This window comes from Nasonia vitripennis, chromosome 4 (assembly GCF_009193385.2).
Source record: "Nasonia vitripennis strain AsymCx chromosome 4, Nvit_psr_1.1, whole genome shotgun sequence".
In the NCBI taxonomy this organism is placed as follows: domain Eukaryota; kingdom Metazoa; phylum Arthropoda; class Insecta; order Hymenoptera; family Pteromalidae; genus Nasonia; species Nasonia vitripennis.
The window spans coordinates 23,308,966-23,328,675 of record NC_045760.1 but is presented as its reverse complement, the minus strand read 5'-3'; the positions used below and the strand labels follow the sequence as shown (position 1 = coordinate 23,328,675).

General features: G+C 33.0%; 1 protein-coding gene across 5 annotated transcripts in view; it reads right to left on the bottom strand.

Moving 5' to 3' along the window:
• The window catches only part of LOC100119250 (transmembrane protein 242), a 71,277-nt gene that overhangs the window by 38,268 nt on the left and 13,299 nt on the right, over positions 1-19,710 (bottom strand). For 2 of the 5 annotated variants that reach the window (XM_031928882.2, XM_031928883.2), the window contains exon 3: positions 1,974-2,074. The exons of the other annotated variants lie outside the window; for them this stretch is intronic. In XM_031928882.2, coding sequence (XP_031784742.1) covers positions 1,974-2,073 — 100 coding nt within the window. In that variant the 5' untranslated portion in view covers position 2,074. The remainder of the gene's footprint in view (positions 1-1,973; positions 2,075-19,710) is intronic. 5 annotated transcript variants of the gene reach the window in all.

Below are 19,710 nucleotides of genomic sequence, written 5' to 3'. Positions count from 1 at the left end.
GGGCTGACATAACAGAACTGAAAAAACGCGGTAGCTGGAAATCCACAACAGGCGCTGAGGAAACATAGCTGATTCAGTGTGCAATAAGAAGAAAATATTTCAACAAATAAGTTCTGGTATTCATTTGCCTAAAAAAAAAGATGCAGCACAAGTTTCTGTGGGCCCACAGTCAATTGTTGCAAAAACAAATCAGATATTGACTGATGAAAATGTCTGTTGCGAGACACCATCTACATCTTTCCAGTTTCAAGAAGTTGCATCCTCTCATGATACCCCATCCACATCTTTTCAAAATGAAGAAGTTTTATCTGCTTGCGAAACACCATCTATATCTCACCAGTTTCAAGAAGTTCAAGTACAAGATCAGCAAGGTGTAACATGCAAGTCCTATAGTTATCGTGATTTGTCACATCTACCTAGCAATTACTCGCTTCAAAAACTGTCTACACAACATCCAAAAGTACTGCAACCGTATACAAATCTAGTTGGACTACAGAATCTCAACAGGAACACTATCAGAAACTCCATCGTTGACACTGAAACCACATCCACTGAAATTGGAATAGTGCAACGTTGCATCAATCTCAACAGGAACAGTAGCAGAAATCCTATCGTTGACACTGAAACCACATCCATTGAAATTGCGGTACAACCACACATCACTGTTACTGGAGATTCTATTATAACTAACATTATATCTGACCAGACTTACTCTGATTCGACACTCAAGCTAAATTATCCAGTATTTTATGACCCGGATGTTGGATTATACTCAACTAAGCCAATAGAGATGATCAACAACTTGTGTTTAATGTCAAGATAGAAGGGGGTTCACACAAGTCCATCGTATTAAATCAGTGTAATATTAGATTTTAAATATTGAAAATTCAATATAAGCATTAGTTCAAAGTTATGAGTTCAAGTTTATGAGTTTCAAAGTTTTAATAAGTATGTAAGAATTAAATATTCGTTCGTAGTTTTCACAGATTTTTTATATGAGTTCAACTTTGAAAGTGAAGTTGCTCTAGTGTTTAAACATGTAAAATATTTTAATAAAGAATATTTTCTTAATAATAAACAATTTATTTCATATTTATTAAAATGTACTATTTTTTAGTTTAGAATGAATACTGATTTCAATTTAATTTGGATTTGAAATACCAGGCTGCCACCTTAATGGCACTTGAAACTAAAACTCGAAAATTAACCTAAAAGTAATAAGAAAAGTTATCACGATTACTGTTATTTTTATCATTTTTCTGGCTTTCTACAGTAATTCGTCACATTTTCCATTGATTCTTACGTATAAACACATTTTCCGTCCTCATTATTCACGTATCAATAGCCTGTGACATAAAAAAATTGTATCTAGACAGTGTAATAAAGCGTCACTTATGCCACTGAACAGCGAAAATAGTTTTTTAAAACACAACTATTTACCGTGGCAAATATAGTTTTTAAATGCTTTATATGCAAGACATAGTCCTAAAATAGATTTTTGATACGAATAATTTAATAAAAGTTTCACCGCGAAATGCAGAATTGTCATAAATGAACGTATAAAAGAATGGAACAAAGTGCGAGCGTTAGACAGTCAAACGAACGCTAAGTGTGAGCTCAGTACGATCTTTCCTTATATGCAAAACATGAAGCAAGGCGGTAAGACACCGCAGCCGTTAAGCCACGCATGGCGCACTAGTTAAAATATGGAAAATATCTCATTTATGGAGTAATACAATTATCGTAGGTACTAGACCACTTATACCAACTTTAAAACCACAAAATCATAACATATAAAAGCTAAATTTTTTTTCGAAAATATTATTTGTAACGTTCACAAACGCTTTCGTTTAAATATTTAATATTGAAACTTGCAAAAACTTGAATCTCATACTGGAAATGTTTTTGCTTACCGTGTTAAAAAAAGGAATTTGTTATAATATTTTTAAGTTTTTGATACTATTTTGTCTTACCTTCTAATAACAGTGGAGACGAATTGTTAATCAGAGGCCAAACAATTGAAGATATTGCTGTGCTATTCAACCCACATTGAGTATAATTTTGGTTATTCATGCTAGATCAACATTATAGGTGGATATAGATACTTATTAAAAATAGAACTAAGTACGCATACATAAATCAATTATGTTCACGTGTTTAAATGAATATGATCGTAATAATTTTTCGGCAATAATAATAGAAAAATAAACAATAAATTAAATTTTAATCTTTTTTAAAAGAGTTTCCTTTTTATAATTGGTAAATTTCTTTTTAAATTCTGAAACAATTTGTAATGAATATTGAGCTTAATCTTTCTTTTTTGTCAAATTTTTCAAATATTCTTCAGTCAAATGAACAGCACTTTTTGAGGTATCATTCACAACTCTCATATCTTTAACATTTTTAGGCCTTCTCTGTAACTTTTATTTTCTTGCCAAGTAATGCAATCATCGATTAGGAAATCGGTTTTTATTTAAAATCTATCAAAAAACGGAAAGACTGATTGTTAATAAAGTAATCTATCTCTTTTTCTTTTAGGTCTCTGGAATTGGTTGTAGAATTACTGTAAAATCGTTTTGGTGGTTCATCTGTTATTTCTTTAATATACTCTAAAGCCTTGACCATGTTACGTTTTATTTCTATTAATATTTCTTCATTAAAAAATGAAATGAGACTTCACTCTGAGGCCAAGTACCATAAATGGTTTTGCAGTTTTTGCAACGCTACTTTTGCAGTGTCAAAATCAACATTTTCACAGTCAATGAGTTTCTTGATTAGTTTTAAATCATTATTTGGTGCATTAATAGCAAGTGCTGCTGCATACTACGCTTTAATATATACAAATTTCAAAGATTCTCTTTTTTTCTTTTTGTGTTAATTTAAAAGATTCTCGAAACAAATATATTTTTAAAGAGTAAATGGTCTTGGCCATTTAACGTGCGTGATGGAATGCACCAGACTTTGGAAATTTTACTTCAGTAGATGGTACTGCTCTCAAGAAAATTAAATACAACTTAAGTAATCGTTTGTAATCGTCTCGATGCAATTGTTCATTTAGGTATTTTTATGCAAAAATGGTTATATTCTTTATTTCGGTTATTAATGGTGATGCAATCTTTCCGTCTTTTAATCCATCTACAAAATTCTTTTTATTTAGAGTTGACCAAACGCTCTGAAACCTCTTAAACAAGAGAACATTCGGTCGATTTGTACCAGGTAGTTTCACTTCAAATGAAGCAGCCAAAATTATTTCAAATATATGATGTTGGCATGGCAAATAAAGTAGATCTCTTTCTAGACGTGTCTCCAAAATGACTGCTGCACCAGCTTTACAGCCTAAATTTGAGTTTGTTGTGTCGTAACATAGAGCTTGAACATTATCGCTCAAGCTCCAATCATCAGGAGCTCTAAAAATAGCATTAGCTTGGGTAAGGCCTTTTCCATCTTCTAATGCTGGTACGTCTACGAGTTTTTCAGTTTTGCCATTGCTTGGTACGATTGGTAACCTGTCTACTTGTTTACACAAAATACTATCAGGGATAATTTTCCCATCCCAATGAATCACAGCAGCAGTGATCTTTTGATCTTTAAATAATTTTGTTATATTCTCTGATTTCTCTTTACGTATATTTTTTCGTAATCTGTTAAATGAACTTTTATTCACTACTAATTTGTTAATATCATGCCCTAAAGCATCAGCTATCATACCAATTATATAAACTTAAGGCCTATGAGAAACTCTACAATTATCTAAGGCAGCCACTTTATTCTCATTGAGATGTTACGTCCTGAGTATCCTAAATTGAATAGATAGGAACGTAATGATATGTGTAGTGGCAAAGGCTGTAATAAATATTAGTCCGCACCTAACACTCTCACTGTTAGTAAATAAATGAGAAAACTTACCTTTGAGTACGGTGATGCTTAGTTGCCAGAATGCAGATTCAAGCTCGTACTGGATAGATAGGATTTAGTTATAAAGAACTTTCAAAACACGAATTCTATTCCACTGTAACTCTATTGTTTATTTAATTAGCTATATAAAATTCTCTTACAATATTGTTCGCTTATAACGGAATGAAATGCGATATAGATATTTATAGTGAAAACTGCTTTCACAAATATATCGCCAATTGTCGAACTGACGCGTACGGAGCCCGTGACTGACTACGAACTGCTCGTTTGAGTGCGTATAAGGCTTTTTAAGACCTTCGTTCGTAACGTAACTTTTGCAATATTTACAAACTTAAAATTACGGAAAATGTATACATAAAAAGTAGCGCTCGCTTACAACGTCACGAATTGCTGATTTATCATTTCGCTGATTCGCAAGGTAAATCGAAATCGTATTACAAAAGTGATTATTTTGCATTTTGCGAACTCAACTCATAAGCGACACTGACGCATTGGAAAATTGAGATTCAGCAGTTTTTATTTAATTTAGGCCATATCGAATTGTTCAAATCATAAAGAAATATTACTAATAGTAAGCATACGTCGTACGACGTAACAGTTTTTATTATTATAATAGCGACCTGATAAGGAAAAATTTGAAACGTTACTTTTTTGTGAAGAAGGGTTAGTTTCTTCGCTGTCTACCCTGGTAGAAATGTTCAGTAGTGACTCGCCAGTCTATGCCCGGTTCAAAGTGAATTGGCCAGTGACTTCAGCAGTGACTCTCCAGTTGCCATGCGATTTTTAGAGTCAGATTTTTACCCATACCACTGGTCAAGGACTGCCAAGTGTAAAAACAAGTAAATACCTATAAAATGGCCCATAATTATCCAAAAAAAACTTATGAAACTAATGAAAAACGCTTATATAAACCCAATAACTATGTATAACATGTTTTAACCCGAATATTGTATTTTAACCCTCACAAAAATAAGTATTCCGTGAACACACATTTTTGTAGGTTATGTAACTCGGTGCATGAAAAGTATTTTTTAAACTGCTAATTCTTGTTGACGTACTGTGTAAAATTAACCTTCACACATTTTTGTCTCAATCAAACGTGAACATATAAATATAACTCGCAAAACAGCATATACGTATCTTATATACAGCAAAAAACTATAAAATAGATAAACCCGATTCAAACATATTAGAATTTTTATATACTTTTTTGTCTTTAAACAATCCTTAAGCATATAAAATGATGTATGAAATAGAAAATGAAGAAAATATTAATGCTCATAATAATAATATAACATCTCCTGAAATAGTCATTAACACGTGATAATCATACAAAGAATATTTTGCAACATAAAATGAAGTTGCTGTTGTATATATAGGAAGTTATGGCGAACCTCTGTTTGACCGTGATATACGTATTTATCCAAAAACTGAAAAACCACAACATATAAATATTCTCAGTAAACATCTTGACCCAATGACGTATCCTTTGATATTTTCTTTTGGTCATCCAGGATGGTAACCTTATATAAAATGTTCAAAAAAAGAATATAAAAATAATAATCTATCTACTCTACAGTTTTATTCATATAGATTAAGCATACGTGGTGATTTCAATCCTTATATGAATTTGTAAAATTTATCACAACAATTCATTGTTGTTGCTTGGACAAGGGTCGAAGGATGTCGATTATATTACTTACGTACTCACCAAGCACAATTATTGCATTCATTAAGAAATGAAATGTATAAAGAATTAATAGATTATGCTTCCAATCGGGCAAATATTGATAATTCTCGAATTGGAAAAATGGTAATATTACCATCATCTTATATAGGTAGTTCTAAATCAATACAACAAAATAATTTAGATTTAATGACTTAACTACAAGTCGACGGAAAACCAGATATTTTTATAACAATGACATGTAATCCAAATTGGAAGGAAATTCAAGAGAATTTATTGCCGTATGAAAGCATAATAGATCGTCCTGATTTAATCTCAAGAGTCTTCCACAAAAAAGTTAAAATTTTAAAAACCGAACTACTAAAAAATAATATTTTTGGTAAAATTAAAGGTTATGTTTACGTAATAGAATTTCAAAAAAGGGGATTACCACATATTCATATGTTATTATGGTTGCATATCAATGATAAATTTCGAGATACTGCTCAAATTGATTCTATCATAAGTGCTGAAATACCAAATGAAAATGAATATCCAAGATTATGCAATATAGTAAAAAATAATATGATACACGGTCCCTGTGGATCACAAAATAAAAATTGTGTTTGTATGAATGAACGTAAAACACGTTGTACTAAAAATTTTCCATAACCTTATGTCAATTAAACCCACTATAATCCTGATGGTTACCTTTCTTACCGATGAAAAAAAATAATAATAAAATTACGTTTTCAAAACATAGGATTGCAGATAACAGTTTTGTCGTACCATATAATCCATATTTATTATTACTTTTAGAATGTCATATTAATGTAGAAATCTGTAGTACGATTAAAGCTATAAAATATTTGTTTAAATATTTTCATAAAAATCCTGATACAGCTCTTGTGAAATTTGCAAATGAACATAATCCAGGTAATGAAGACAATGTAAACAAAACTAACGATACATATAAATTTAATGAAATATCACAATATCTCTTCACCAGATATGTATGTGCACCTGAAGCTATATATCGCATATGGGAATTTTTACTACAAGAGCAATCTTATGTAATTAAAAGATTAGCTGTTCATGAAGAAGATGAACAATGTGTTTATTATCAAGTAGGATCATTGACATCTTGGTTTAAATTAAATAAAGAAGATAAAAATGTTCTTGACGTAAGGGCTTACAGAGGGTCAGATAGCGACTCGGACCACTTCCTAGTAGTAGCCAAATTAAGAGCTTGACTAGTAGCGAATCAAAATAGTAAGCGAGCAAACAAGGTAGAAAGCTTCGATATTGAGAAACTACGAGATAGAACAGAGCGAATTAGGTACCAGATAGAAATTAATAACAGGTTTCAGGCACTTGAAGAAGCAAACACATCGCCGGAGGGGAATGACGAACCGAATAGCTTATGGGGGGACATCGAAAAAACGGTAAAAGAGGCCGCGAACAAAGTACTGGGTAAAAAGAAAAAGCCAAAGAGCAAACCATGGTTTGACGAAGAGTGCGAACTCTGGTTTGAAAGGCGCAAAAAGGCTAAATTAGATAGCTTACAAAATAGAAGCGATAGGACAGTAAAAGAGTATTCTAACGTAAGGAAACAGACGAGCGCGATCTACAGAAATAAGAAGTGGGAGTATCAAAAGAATCTTATTAGGAGAATAGAAACTAACAGTAAGGAAAATAACCCCCGCGAAATGTACAGAGGGATTAACGCCATCAGAAAGGGTTCTAGGAGTAGAGCGCAATTGATGAAGGACGAAAACGGGGACCTCGTAACAAATGACAACGAATTACTGTCGCTGTGGAAAAATTATTTCGATAAATTATTAAACGTGCACGAAAATAGCGAGGAATTAGGGGACGAAATTCACACTGCTGAACCCCACGTGGAGGAACCGAGCTACCAAGAAGTAGAGGCCACGATTAAAAAACTAAAAAACAATAAAGCCGCGGGAAATGACTCTATACAAGCTGAGTTACTCAAATATGGGGGCGTCGAGCTCACTTTCAAAATCTATAAACTAGTATGTGCCATCTGGAAAAATGAAACAATACCCGAAAATTGGAAGGAATCTATCATTATACCGATTTTTAAAAAGGGGGATAAGACAGACTGCAATAACTATAGGGGTATTTCACTTTTAGCAACGTGCTACAAAGTTCTGTCAAACGTAATACAAGCTAGATTCACTCCATTCGTGGAAGATATAGTAGGAGATTATCAGTGCGGATTTCGGCGCAACAGATCGACGAGCGATCAAATGTTTACCATAAGACAATTGTTAGAGAAAAAGTGGGAATTTTGCGAAACCATACACCAACTATTTATAGATTTTAAAAAAGCGTACAACTCTATTAAGCGAAGCAAAATCTATCAAATTCTAGTACTTCTCGGTGTACCGAAAAAACTCGTGAGATTAATTCAAATATGTCTGAACGGAAGCATGGGAAAGGTCCGAGTAGGCGGTAATGTATCAGAACCCTTCATGATACGCGATGGTTTAAAACAAGGGGATGGGCTCTCTACGGTGCTGTTCAACTTAACGTTAGAGTATGCCGTTAGAAAAATGTAGGTTAGCCAGCTGGGCGCAACGCTTAATGGAACAACGCAGATACTAGGCTACGCAGATGATTTGAATATACTGGGGGATTGTAGGGAAACGGTAGCAAGAAACGCGGAATTCCTCATAAAAGCGGTGTAGTATACAGGGTTAGAAGTGAGTGAATCGAAAACAAAGTACATGATTGTGGATAAGCTAGGCATCTGCAGAGGGGAGGAAGATCTCAGAGTTGGGAATTTTACTTTTGAAAAGGTTAGCGAATTCAGGTATCTGGGTACGACCATAAATGATAGAAACGAGATTAATGTCGAAATAAATAAGAGACTCCATTCGGGTAATGCTTGCTTCTACGCCGTGAGTAATTTACTTAAGTCGAGGCTGTTGTCTAAAAACGTTAAAATAAGAATATACAGGACAATAATACTGCCGGTGGTTCTGTACGGGTGCGAAACGTGGGCTCTCACTAAGCAGTCGGACAACCGTTTTAGGGTATTTGAAAATAAAGTCTTGCGAAAAATATACGGGCCGCAGAAAGATGAGGAAACCGGGGAATGGAGGAGACTACACAATGATGAGTTACACAATCTGTACGCGTCACCAAATATTAACAGAATAATAAAATCGCGCAGATTGGGATGGGCAGGGCACGTAGCGAGAATGGGAGACGACCGTACGGCAGCGCGTGTCATGAAGGGCAGGCCGATGGTAACGCGACCTCTAGGTAGACCTAGACGTAGATGGGAGGACAACGTAAAAGCGGATCTAGTAGAAATAGGACGGGTGGGTGTCGATCGGAGAGGTGCATCTTGGGTGGGGTTGACACAAGATAGGGCAGCGTGGAAGGCTTGCGTAGATGAGGCGATGAACTTTCGAGTTCCAAATGCCATGTAAAAAAAAAAAGAAAGAAGATAAAAATGCAATGCAATATTTATATCCCGAAAATCCCGACCATTACGTTTTTAATAAAAAAATTGTAATAAAAGAAAAAAATTTATAAAACCTCTCAGTAGAATGTATTTTGTAAATCCAAATAAGCGTGAAGCATTTTTTCTACGACTTTTATTATTGCATGTACGTAGTGCAAAATCATTTTTGGATATACGTACTATAGATGGAATTATTTATGATAAATATGGAAATGCTTGTATATCAAGAGGTATTATTAGTACTGATAAAGTATGAAATAAATGTTTGGCAGGAGCTGCAGTATGCAAGTTTCCAAAATCCATGTGTGAATTATTTGCATACATTCTTGTATTTCAAAGACCTATTAATTTGTTAGAATTATAAGATAAATATAAATGTCACTTTATGGACCCGAAATTACCAAAGATTCAAGCAGAACAAAGAGCTTCGAAAAACATAGAAAGTATTTTATTATTACATGGGTTGAGATTAAATGATTTCCATATATCTAGTATTAAAAATAATTACGATGATGAAGAATATAATAACGAATTACAAGTATGTAAAGATAGTGAAAATTTAGAAACATTAATTAATTCTTTCTCTACTAATCGAACAAAAATTATGATCTGATCATGGACACCGTACAAACTCTACACAAAAATAACCTTACACCCTACACAAAATAACTCTACACACATATTTGCTACACAAAAAAACTCTACACAGATATTTACTACACACAAAAACTCTACACGCATTTTTGATTTAACTACACCGTAAAACTCTACACAATCGTATAACCTATTGTTGTAACAATGGATAACAATAGCTTATACGATTATAATACGATAATCGTCTTATACCTATAAGACGACAGTCTTCACCCTGCGAAACGCAAAGAGCAAATTTACAACTAATATTAATATAAATAATCATTTATAATAGTATCATTTCCAGGCTTCTTTACAAAAACAGGCATGAAACAAAAACATATCTGCACAAATGATTATTCGCAGCATCCTATTCATAAGGACCAAATCTGCTGATTACATCTTGTGAAATACGTAAATCCATAGAGCAGTTGTCATTTGACATTCACAAACATTTGACATTCACACATATCTTTGAAAAACCAGGTCATATCTGCACAGATGATAATTCGCAGCATCGCTTTCATCCGGACCAAATCTGCAGATGACGTCTTGTGATATGCGTGAATATATAGAGCAGTCGTCATTTTTCTTTCACAAAAAGATATCTTCAAAAAACCACATCTTATTTGCACAGATGATTATTCGCAGCATCCTCATCATCCGACCTAAATCTGCAGATCACCTCTTGTAATATGTGTAAATACATAGAACAGTCGTCATTTCTAATTCACAAACAGATATCTTTGAAAAACCAGGTCATATCTGCACAGATGATTATTCGCAGCATCCCTTTCATCCGGACTAAATCTGCAGATCACGTCTTGTGATATGCGTGAATACATAGATCAGTCGTCATTTCTTATTCACAAACAGATATCTCTGAAAAATCAGCTCACATCTGCACAGATGATTATTCGCAGCATCGCTTTCATCTGGACCAAATTTGCAGATTACGTCTTGTAATATGCGTGAATACATAAAGCAGTCGTCATTTCTCATTTACAAACAGATACCTTCAAAAAACCAGATCATATCTGCACAGATGATTATTCGCAGCATCCCTTTCATCGGAACCGAATCTTAAGATCACTACTAATGATATATGTAAAACATACATATGTATCTATGTGGCGCATATGATTTAAAAAATAATTTAGATTATAAATACAAAGAAACATATTTGCCATTTTTCTTTTAAAAGATTATCATTTACAGCATCCGACACATTTGGACCAATCTTACTGTGTTTTTGATATATGTATACATATACTTTATTTCTAATTAACTACCAAAAGAAATCACATAAATATAAATATTTATCTTTTTTTTTTATACCTATATGTAATTTTTGTGAAATGTTTCATGACCTAGTCACTTTTTGTGAACCATTGTTTATAGAAAAAGTGTACTTAATTCTTAATTATTTTACGATAGATATGTGGTACAAACATAAATACATAATCCTACTAGAATGATTTACTAGTTCCGGTGAATTTTTACATAATTGCTCATTTTAGTGTTTTAATATAGTGTAGATTTGCTTAAAGGGTTGATGTTTTTCGTATTAAAAAATATTTATTACTATAAAACTCTTAAAAACTGCATACATTTAGAAAATTTACTGGTATGATTTTTCAGTTTAAGAATAGTAAGCTATCTGTATAAGACGGAATAATTATGTGTGTAAGAAGATTTTAAAGATTGTTTGCAGAAATTTTCAACACACACTTGTACGACTTAATGTTTGAGGCGGATCTGCAACGATCAGTATTTTTTTTAATTTACTATTAAGTCGCAAAATGGATCTTTTATTTATTTATCCTTACTTACTTGCGTTCAACTGCTTGGACTGAATTGCTGCTGCTATGCTGTAGTCAGGCTTATACAGGATGGGTGTATTCGAATAAAGGACACTTGTAGTTGGCTGATTCTTACGATTTATTCAAGGCAAAGTTTTCTATAAAGACCGAAATCGCGGCTTAAGACTGGTAGCTCTTTGGTAGCGACGGATAGGAGCGTCGTCCAAAGAGTCCAGGTTGAATGTACAAACACAACTGATCGCGCGGAGTATACAGAGTATATGTACTCATTAACTTCGCTGTTCTACATATTATTCTGACTCATCGATTTTGAGTTTTCGGCTTCGCAATATTGCTCAACTGCAATACGTCGCAGGACGTATCATTACTACATTTTTGCACATTTACCTCCACCTGCGTACGTTCGCGGACGTTCCTGTATAATGCTGTACAAATGTACAAAAATCTGCAGCAGCGTAATATAACAAAAACTTACAATTTGAATTTCCACCCAGGAACAGTTAAAACGATACAAATAAAAAACTTGTATGTCAACAGAAAGAATAATCTTGTAATAAACAGGTGCAAAACCAGGGACAGGTGCAAAATTTCATTGTAGTCCTGTAAATATTGTCGAATAAAACCCTTTGCGACAAGTCTTGCTTTATATTTACATGGATTTCCTTTTTCATCAATTTTAATATTAAAAACCCATTTGCAATCAACTATATTTTTATTGTTCGGACGCGGCACTATGTTCCACGTTCTATTTTGCATTAGCGATTCGATTTCGCTATTAACTGCTTTCTCACACTTAATTTTATCAGTACGATTTTTGATCTCACTATGCGAGCTAGGAATGTCAGTAGTTGTCGACAGTGCATAAATATGACGATCAAATTCCTCATCGTAATTAATTTGAGGTTTATTTTGTATTCTTCCACTTCGTCGCAACTCGCCTTCATGAGAATCAATTTGAGCGTCGATCTTTTCATTAGATTCGTTTGTTTAGCTTTCTTGATTCTCACTGATTTTTATTTCATCAGTTTTACGTCTTTTTATCTGAAGGCTATCAAAGTCATCTTTTATGTGTACAGAGGCTGGTCTCGAGTTTTTAAAATTAATCTCGTCAAAAACCACATCACGTGCTATAACAAATGTATTTGTTTCCACGTTTGATATTTTGTATTCATTGTTCTCATAGCCAACTAAAATTCTTTTAATAGATTTTATCAAATTTACTTTGTCTATTTTTATTGTGAATATACACGGTGCAACCAAAAATCTTTCAACGATTTAATTTTGGTTTTCTGTTATACCAAAGTTGAAAAGGAGTTTTGTTCTCTGCAATACCTTTAGTGGGTGTAATATTTACTAAATGAGTAGCCGTTAAGATAGCTTCTCCTCAAAACTCTTTTTTAAGTTTAGCACCGTGAATCATGGCGCGGACTTTTACTAATAGCGTCCTATTCACTTGCTCCGCTATGGAATTTTGTTGTGACGTGTATGGAACAGTTAAATTATACTGGATACCTTTCTGTACACAAAATGCTTTGAATTCTTTCGACAAATATTAATTTCCATTATCGCAATTTAAATTTGCGATTTTTAAATTAAAGTGAGTTTCACTTTTAGCCACAAAGTCTTGAAACATTTTAAATACTTCAGACTTATATGTAATGAGATAAACAATCGTATAGTGGGTAAATTCATCAATGAATGTAAAAAATTTTTACATTCATTGATTTTTATTATCAATAGTCTTAGGCTTGATTGGACCGCACACATCAGAGTGTACAACGAACAAAGGTCTCGTTATATGACTTCGGTCTCTTTCTTTTGAGAAAGGCAGACGTGCTTGTTTTCCAAATATACAAGCCTCACACAAATTTTTTGTTGGACTTATTAATTCAATTAATTTTTTGTCGTCAATTAAATTATGCTGTTTCATTTTGATGAATTTAGATTTCTCAATGTGGCCTAATCGTTCATGCCACACTTTATATGCGTTTAAAGCTACGATATTATTTGCATATGCTTTATCACGCATATTTTTATCTATCGTAAAAACTACGCATATTAAATTATTTACTGACTTACCAGTGAAGATTGTCATACCACCTATTTTTACCACAACACCTCCAGATTCACCAAAAATGATCCTTATTCCGGCCTGCTGGATTCGGCGTACTGATAAGAGATTGGTTGCAGCTTTGGCACGCATAGCACATTTTCAAGAACGCCCGTCACGCCTAGATTTGTTTTGAATTCAATGGTCCCAATCTTCGTCGCGTTGATGACTTCTCCTCTTTTTGTGATCGATATTTTAATTGGTTTTTCCAACGTGGACAACGTCTTGAAAATGTTAATGTCTTTGACTACATTATCCGTGACTCCAGAATCGATTACAAAATTAACTTTTGTCAAATCACTTGATACGTTATTTTCAAACTGGTTGGCTGACATAAATGCAAATCTTTGTTCTTCATTTTGCGTTTGAATCGTATGCAGCGTTCGTTGATTGTATTCTCCCGTAGTGTTATTTTTTAAGAAATAACAATCCTTCCGTTCGTGATTTCTTCTACCACAATGATCACACGGTTTATTTTTATTGTTCCTATTAAACTTTTTATTTTTGTAGCCGTTGTTATTCTTCTTTTTGAAATTTCCTTTGAAGTTTTTATTTTTCTTGTCAGCACTGGCTATTGTCTCTGTTTGCAGCACTTTTGCGCTTGTCTCACCTTTTTCAGTTTGTAATTTCACTTCATAATCAAGTAATTTAATCTTTACAAACGCAAGTGTCAAGTCTTTGCCAACTTGAGTCTGGATTGCGGTGACAAGTGCATCGTATGAATTAGGCAGTGTTAATAAAAGTCTTGCGATTTTACTCATCTCACTTATAGTTGCTCCGGCGGCTTGTAAATCGACCATCATTTCATCGAAGCAGATAAGATGTTTGGACAGCGGTGTGGTTTCGTCGAATTTGAGCATCAAAAGCTTTTTCTCAATAGCAAGTTGAGTTGCTAAGCTTTTTCTGTTGTAGATTGCATCCAACTTTTCCATGACACTTTTCGCCGTATCTACTTCAGTCGAGAAACTAAGCATTGAGTCAGATAAATATTTGATAATGATTCCCTTGGCGATTCTTTCACATTTTTTCCAATTATCTAACAATTTAGTGTCAGTCGGAGCTTTTTCATTCTGCTATCAATGAGCGAATTCTGTATTTCCAGATGCTATATTTTTCGCCGACAAACGGCTTAATGTTTCTTTTATTCTTTTTAGTGTCGTCACTCATTTTCGCACTAAAATTTTAACACATACACTTATTACATGCACTTTAATTTTTAACTAAAAATTGTTTTTGTCACTTTGCACTAATACACCTTAGCTATGTGCCTGGGCCCATAACCTGTTGGAATACGTGGATATAAGGTGAAGATAGAGAACACAATGAAATAAATTTATAAGTCCATTTATTATGTGCTCTATAGTACGGCCAGATTCAAACTGACGCGATCGGTCGAAAGCCTTATGCTCGAAAGGCCCTACTCCCTATGAACGTTATCGCTGTTTTGTTTCAACTCTCTTTCTTATAAAGACGGTGACTAAATAGGATTGGAATTCCTATGTAACTACATGAGTTTCTAAACACCACCTTTTCTCAGTAGAGAAAGAAAGTTTACAGTATATGGATTTGAGATAATTTTTGCAGACATATCAATATAGAGTTTTACAATTTTATTCGTGCATGTAAAATTTTATATCTAATAGTTTAAAATCTTTACATAAAATTTGATGTAAAATTTGATGTAAAATTTGATGTAAATATTTTTGACAGGGATAATAAAATATAATAGTACATTGCACAACTAGGGACGGAAGTTAGCTTTTTCAAGCGAGGATGATGATTGAGCACGAGTGGGAGTCAAAGGCGCCGCAGGCGCCCAAGACGGACACGAGGGCTCAATCATCATCCGAGTCTAAGAAAGCCAATTCGCCCCTAGTTATGTACCGTGTTTTTTATAATCAAGTCCTCGATAGCCCTTTTTTTTGGCCTGCCTAAAAAAGAAAAATTTTGAAAATTTAAAAGTGCTCACTTTCGCCCCTAGGGAAAAAACACTTTCGCCTTAAGGGGGCACACCACCTTTGAAATTAAAATCAAAATTTTTCATTAAAAATGTATAAATACTTATATAAATGAACCAAATTTTTATTACTATTCTTAGACATAATTACCTTTATTTTGATGGTTTTAGACCTTCTATACCTCTATAATTCCTACGTATAGTAGGGAGTCCATAATTCACTTGCCGTAAGATTCCAAAAGAACGAATGGCCCAAATGAGCTCAAACTCTAGGATATTATTTATTAATTTTAATATTAATTAAGGATTTTTTATTAATTTTTGATTAATTTTAACATAACTATCATGTAACTTTTTTCTATGAAATTTAAACCAAATTCCCTCATTCATACCATAACTAATGTACTTTTAAATAATATCCTAGAGTTTGAGCTCATTTGGGCCATTCGTTCCTTTGGAATCTTACGGTAAGTGAATTATGGACTCCCTACTATACATAGGTATTATAGAGGTATATAGAAGGTCTTAAATCATCAAAATAAAGGTAATTATGTCTAAGAATAGTAATAAAAATTTTGATTTTAATTTCAAAGTTGGTGTGCCCCCTTAAGATATATGTATATGTGTGTGTTTGGGTGTGTTTATTTATACATATACACACAAAAACACTAAAAAGGCCTTTCGCCCATTCCAGATAAGGAAACAGACTAAACTATTCCTTATAAATGCTGCACTACGGGATAATACTTATTTAATATGGTTGGTCAGTATTTATTTGTTTCTGTTCCTTTTTGCATGTAACGGGCCTAATCTTCAGTCACGATAGTGGCAAAACTTCTATCTGTCTAGCAGCCACGGCTATACCGAAACCGAAATGGCACTGCAACGTACGACAGTCCCGCCATCTACGACATGTTGTATGACACTTATGACGGTTTATATCGTGTTGTTAAGGCCTACAGTTTGGGACTTGCTGGACGACGACAGCGCCACTGTGTGCTCTTTCTGAAATAGATGTGTTCTTATCTAAATAGTTCTCAATTCAGTTACTACGATTAAATGAGATTTATATTTATGGAGCAAATTATATCATTCTGTGCGTTAAAAGTACAAGCTAATGTATTTTAGCAAATTAATAATTTTCTGATTTTCCATAAAAGCTATGGTGTCATGCTAGCAAATTGTGTAGGAGTGAAGTTGCCTTTGATTACTAATAGTGTTATTCTATGGTTACATTTACGTAGTTTATGATTCGGATCGTTTGTCCAATTTTAATATTGAAGTTCACACTCCATATTTAGTTATTGTTTTAGATTTTAGTTTGTTTTGACTTTTCAATTTTAAATTATAAATTGTATTGCATATATTGTTGATGCATAATAATATTATTTTTCTCTAATTATTAGTGATATATGTGCGTGTATGTATATAATCAGTTGAATTTTACAAGTATTCCATGTATGTGTATCCTGCCTTCAATAAAGTACTTCAATGAAATTATTAGATGTGATTTATTATAAATTAAAAACAAAGATTATTGTTTAAAACTTTTTTTTTCTATTGAGCATTTACTTTGTGGTATTTATTTTATTGTTACAGGTTCTTCAATGTTTATGATGTTTTTAGCAGATGAATTTTTCTATCATCCTCTTGACTAGTAAAGTATATTATTTTTTAATTATTAAAATTATTATTTATCTTGTATATAAATGATTTTTTAATTTTAGTATAATGTCATTAATATTTCATTATAGTCAAAAATTGCATAAAAATTTGTTTACGGTTAAAATTATAATTAAAATATTGTTCTTATTTGAATTTTCATTATTATTATTATTAATTTTTCAATTAATAATGATTATTATTTATGATTGTTATAATTTGCTATGTATAATCTAGTTACAATTTAATTAATGTATACAATGCATAAAATACAATTTAGTAAAAGTATCTTGTTCAATATTTGTTTAAGAAATCGATTCTGTGATGCAGTAACCATATATCATTGAGTTAATGATTTACATTTTTATAAATTATATGTATTTTTATAATTATGAGGCATAGTGTTACGTTCAGAGCAAGCAAGATTAAAGATGTATCGTTTTAGACTTTGTATTTATATGCGGTAGTTGTATATGTATGTAATACACATCTAAACATATGTAAGTGTTTAGTGGACGCAAAAGTATAATAAAAAATTCACCAATTTAAGATTTGAAGTAACATGCAAATATTAAATGTATATACATACTAGTGACATTTTGCGCGCTTCACGCGAGCAACTGCTTTTATTTGTATGCTTTTTGGACATGTCTTAAGTTTTAAGTTTATACTTTCTCAATTTAGAAATATTGTTTCAATTAATATCAAATTAAAATTCATTAATTAACGTATTAATTGTTTTATTATTTATTCAATTCTCTTTTATATCATAAATAACTTTGTAAAAATTTACAATTTAAATTTATTTTAGTTCGTAAATATTTTCTAGATTATGTATTTTCGTGCCCTTTTAAAAGCAGCCAATCAAATCTCGTTTTAGTCGGCTTCACTTTTCTCGTATCTCTTTTTTAAAAGGGATATACAGGGTGTTTAATTTTAATCCGACCACGACAAAAAACCATGGAAAAACTAATTTTAACGAAAAATGACCTTAACAAAAGTTGAAGGGGGTAAAGGGGGCCATCGAATGACACAAACACCTATGACCTTGAACTCGATTTTCAAGGTCATTTGAGGGTAATTGTGATTTTTTTAAATAGGAACCTCTATTTTAGACCTTGGAATCGGATAGAACGGAAAAAATTATGTCGCAAAGGACATTTCAAGTTTGCCTTAGTGACCTTGAGAAGGTCAATTCAAGGTCAAATAAGAAGTATCAGCCTAAGATTGTTTTCCTTTCAATTTTTTCGTAGAATTATCATTTTGTTATTGAAATAAACATTAAGAGAATAATTGACTTAAAATGTGATTATGCTTTGCTGACTTCAAAGCCATTTTGTAAGGTCAAAAGTGCAAAAATGCAATATCAAATGTTATGTGGAGTCCATATTTATATCCTAACTTTAGTGTTGCCCAGGAACAACGACGTGGATGTAATAGGATTGTGTTCCCTTTGGGGTGCTTGATTAGAGTGAGTCTCCTTGCCTCTCACTTTTCGGGGTGCTTGATTAGAGTGAGTCCCTTGTTGTATATCTTCCCTTGTTGTAGTTTCATGTTCATAAACAACATCTTTCAAATACCCCCACAAATAGAAATCGGGTGATGTCATATCTGGAGATCTCGGTGGCCATCGAACACCCAAATCTCCACGTCCAGTGCATTCGATGAGGAAAATTAGTAGCCAATTGTGTCCACGTCGTTCCTGAGTAACGCTAAAGATAGGATAAAAATTCGCTTACGAAAACATCCCAAGAACTGAATAGAATCCAAAAAAATGGTGGTGTCTTTGGGCACCTACATTCAAATCTGTACATAATAAAAGTGAGAGGCAAGGGGACTCATTCTAATCAAGCACCCCAAAGGGAACACAATCCTATTACGTCCACGTCGTTGTTCCTGGGTAACGCTAAAGTTAGGATATAAATATGGACTCCACATAACATTAGATATTGCATTTTTGCACTTTTGACCTTACAAAATGGCTTTAAAGTCAGCAAAGCATAATCACATTTTAAGTCAATTATTCTCTTAATGTTTATTACAATAACAAAATGATAATTCTACGAAAAAATTGAAAGGAAAACAATCTTAGGCTGATACTTCTTATTTGACCTTGAATTGACCTTCTCAAGGTCACTAAGGCAAACTTGAAATGTCATTTCCGACGTAATTTTTTCCGCTGCTCCGTATTCCGAGGTAAAAAATAGGGGTCCCCGTTAAAAAAATACAATGACCTTCAAATGACCTTGAAAATCGAGTTCAAGATCAAAGGTGTTGGTGACATTAGATGGCCCCTTTTGCTCCCTTCAACTTTTGTTAAGGTCATCTTTCGACATCAGTAAAATAAAACCAGACAAACAGCTGTTTAGCAGATTTTTTGCTATTTGACCTTGAATTGACCTTCTCAAGGTCACCAAAGCAAACTTAAAATATCCTTTGCGA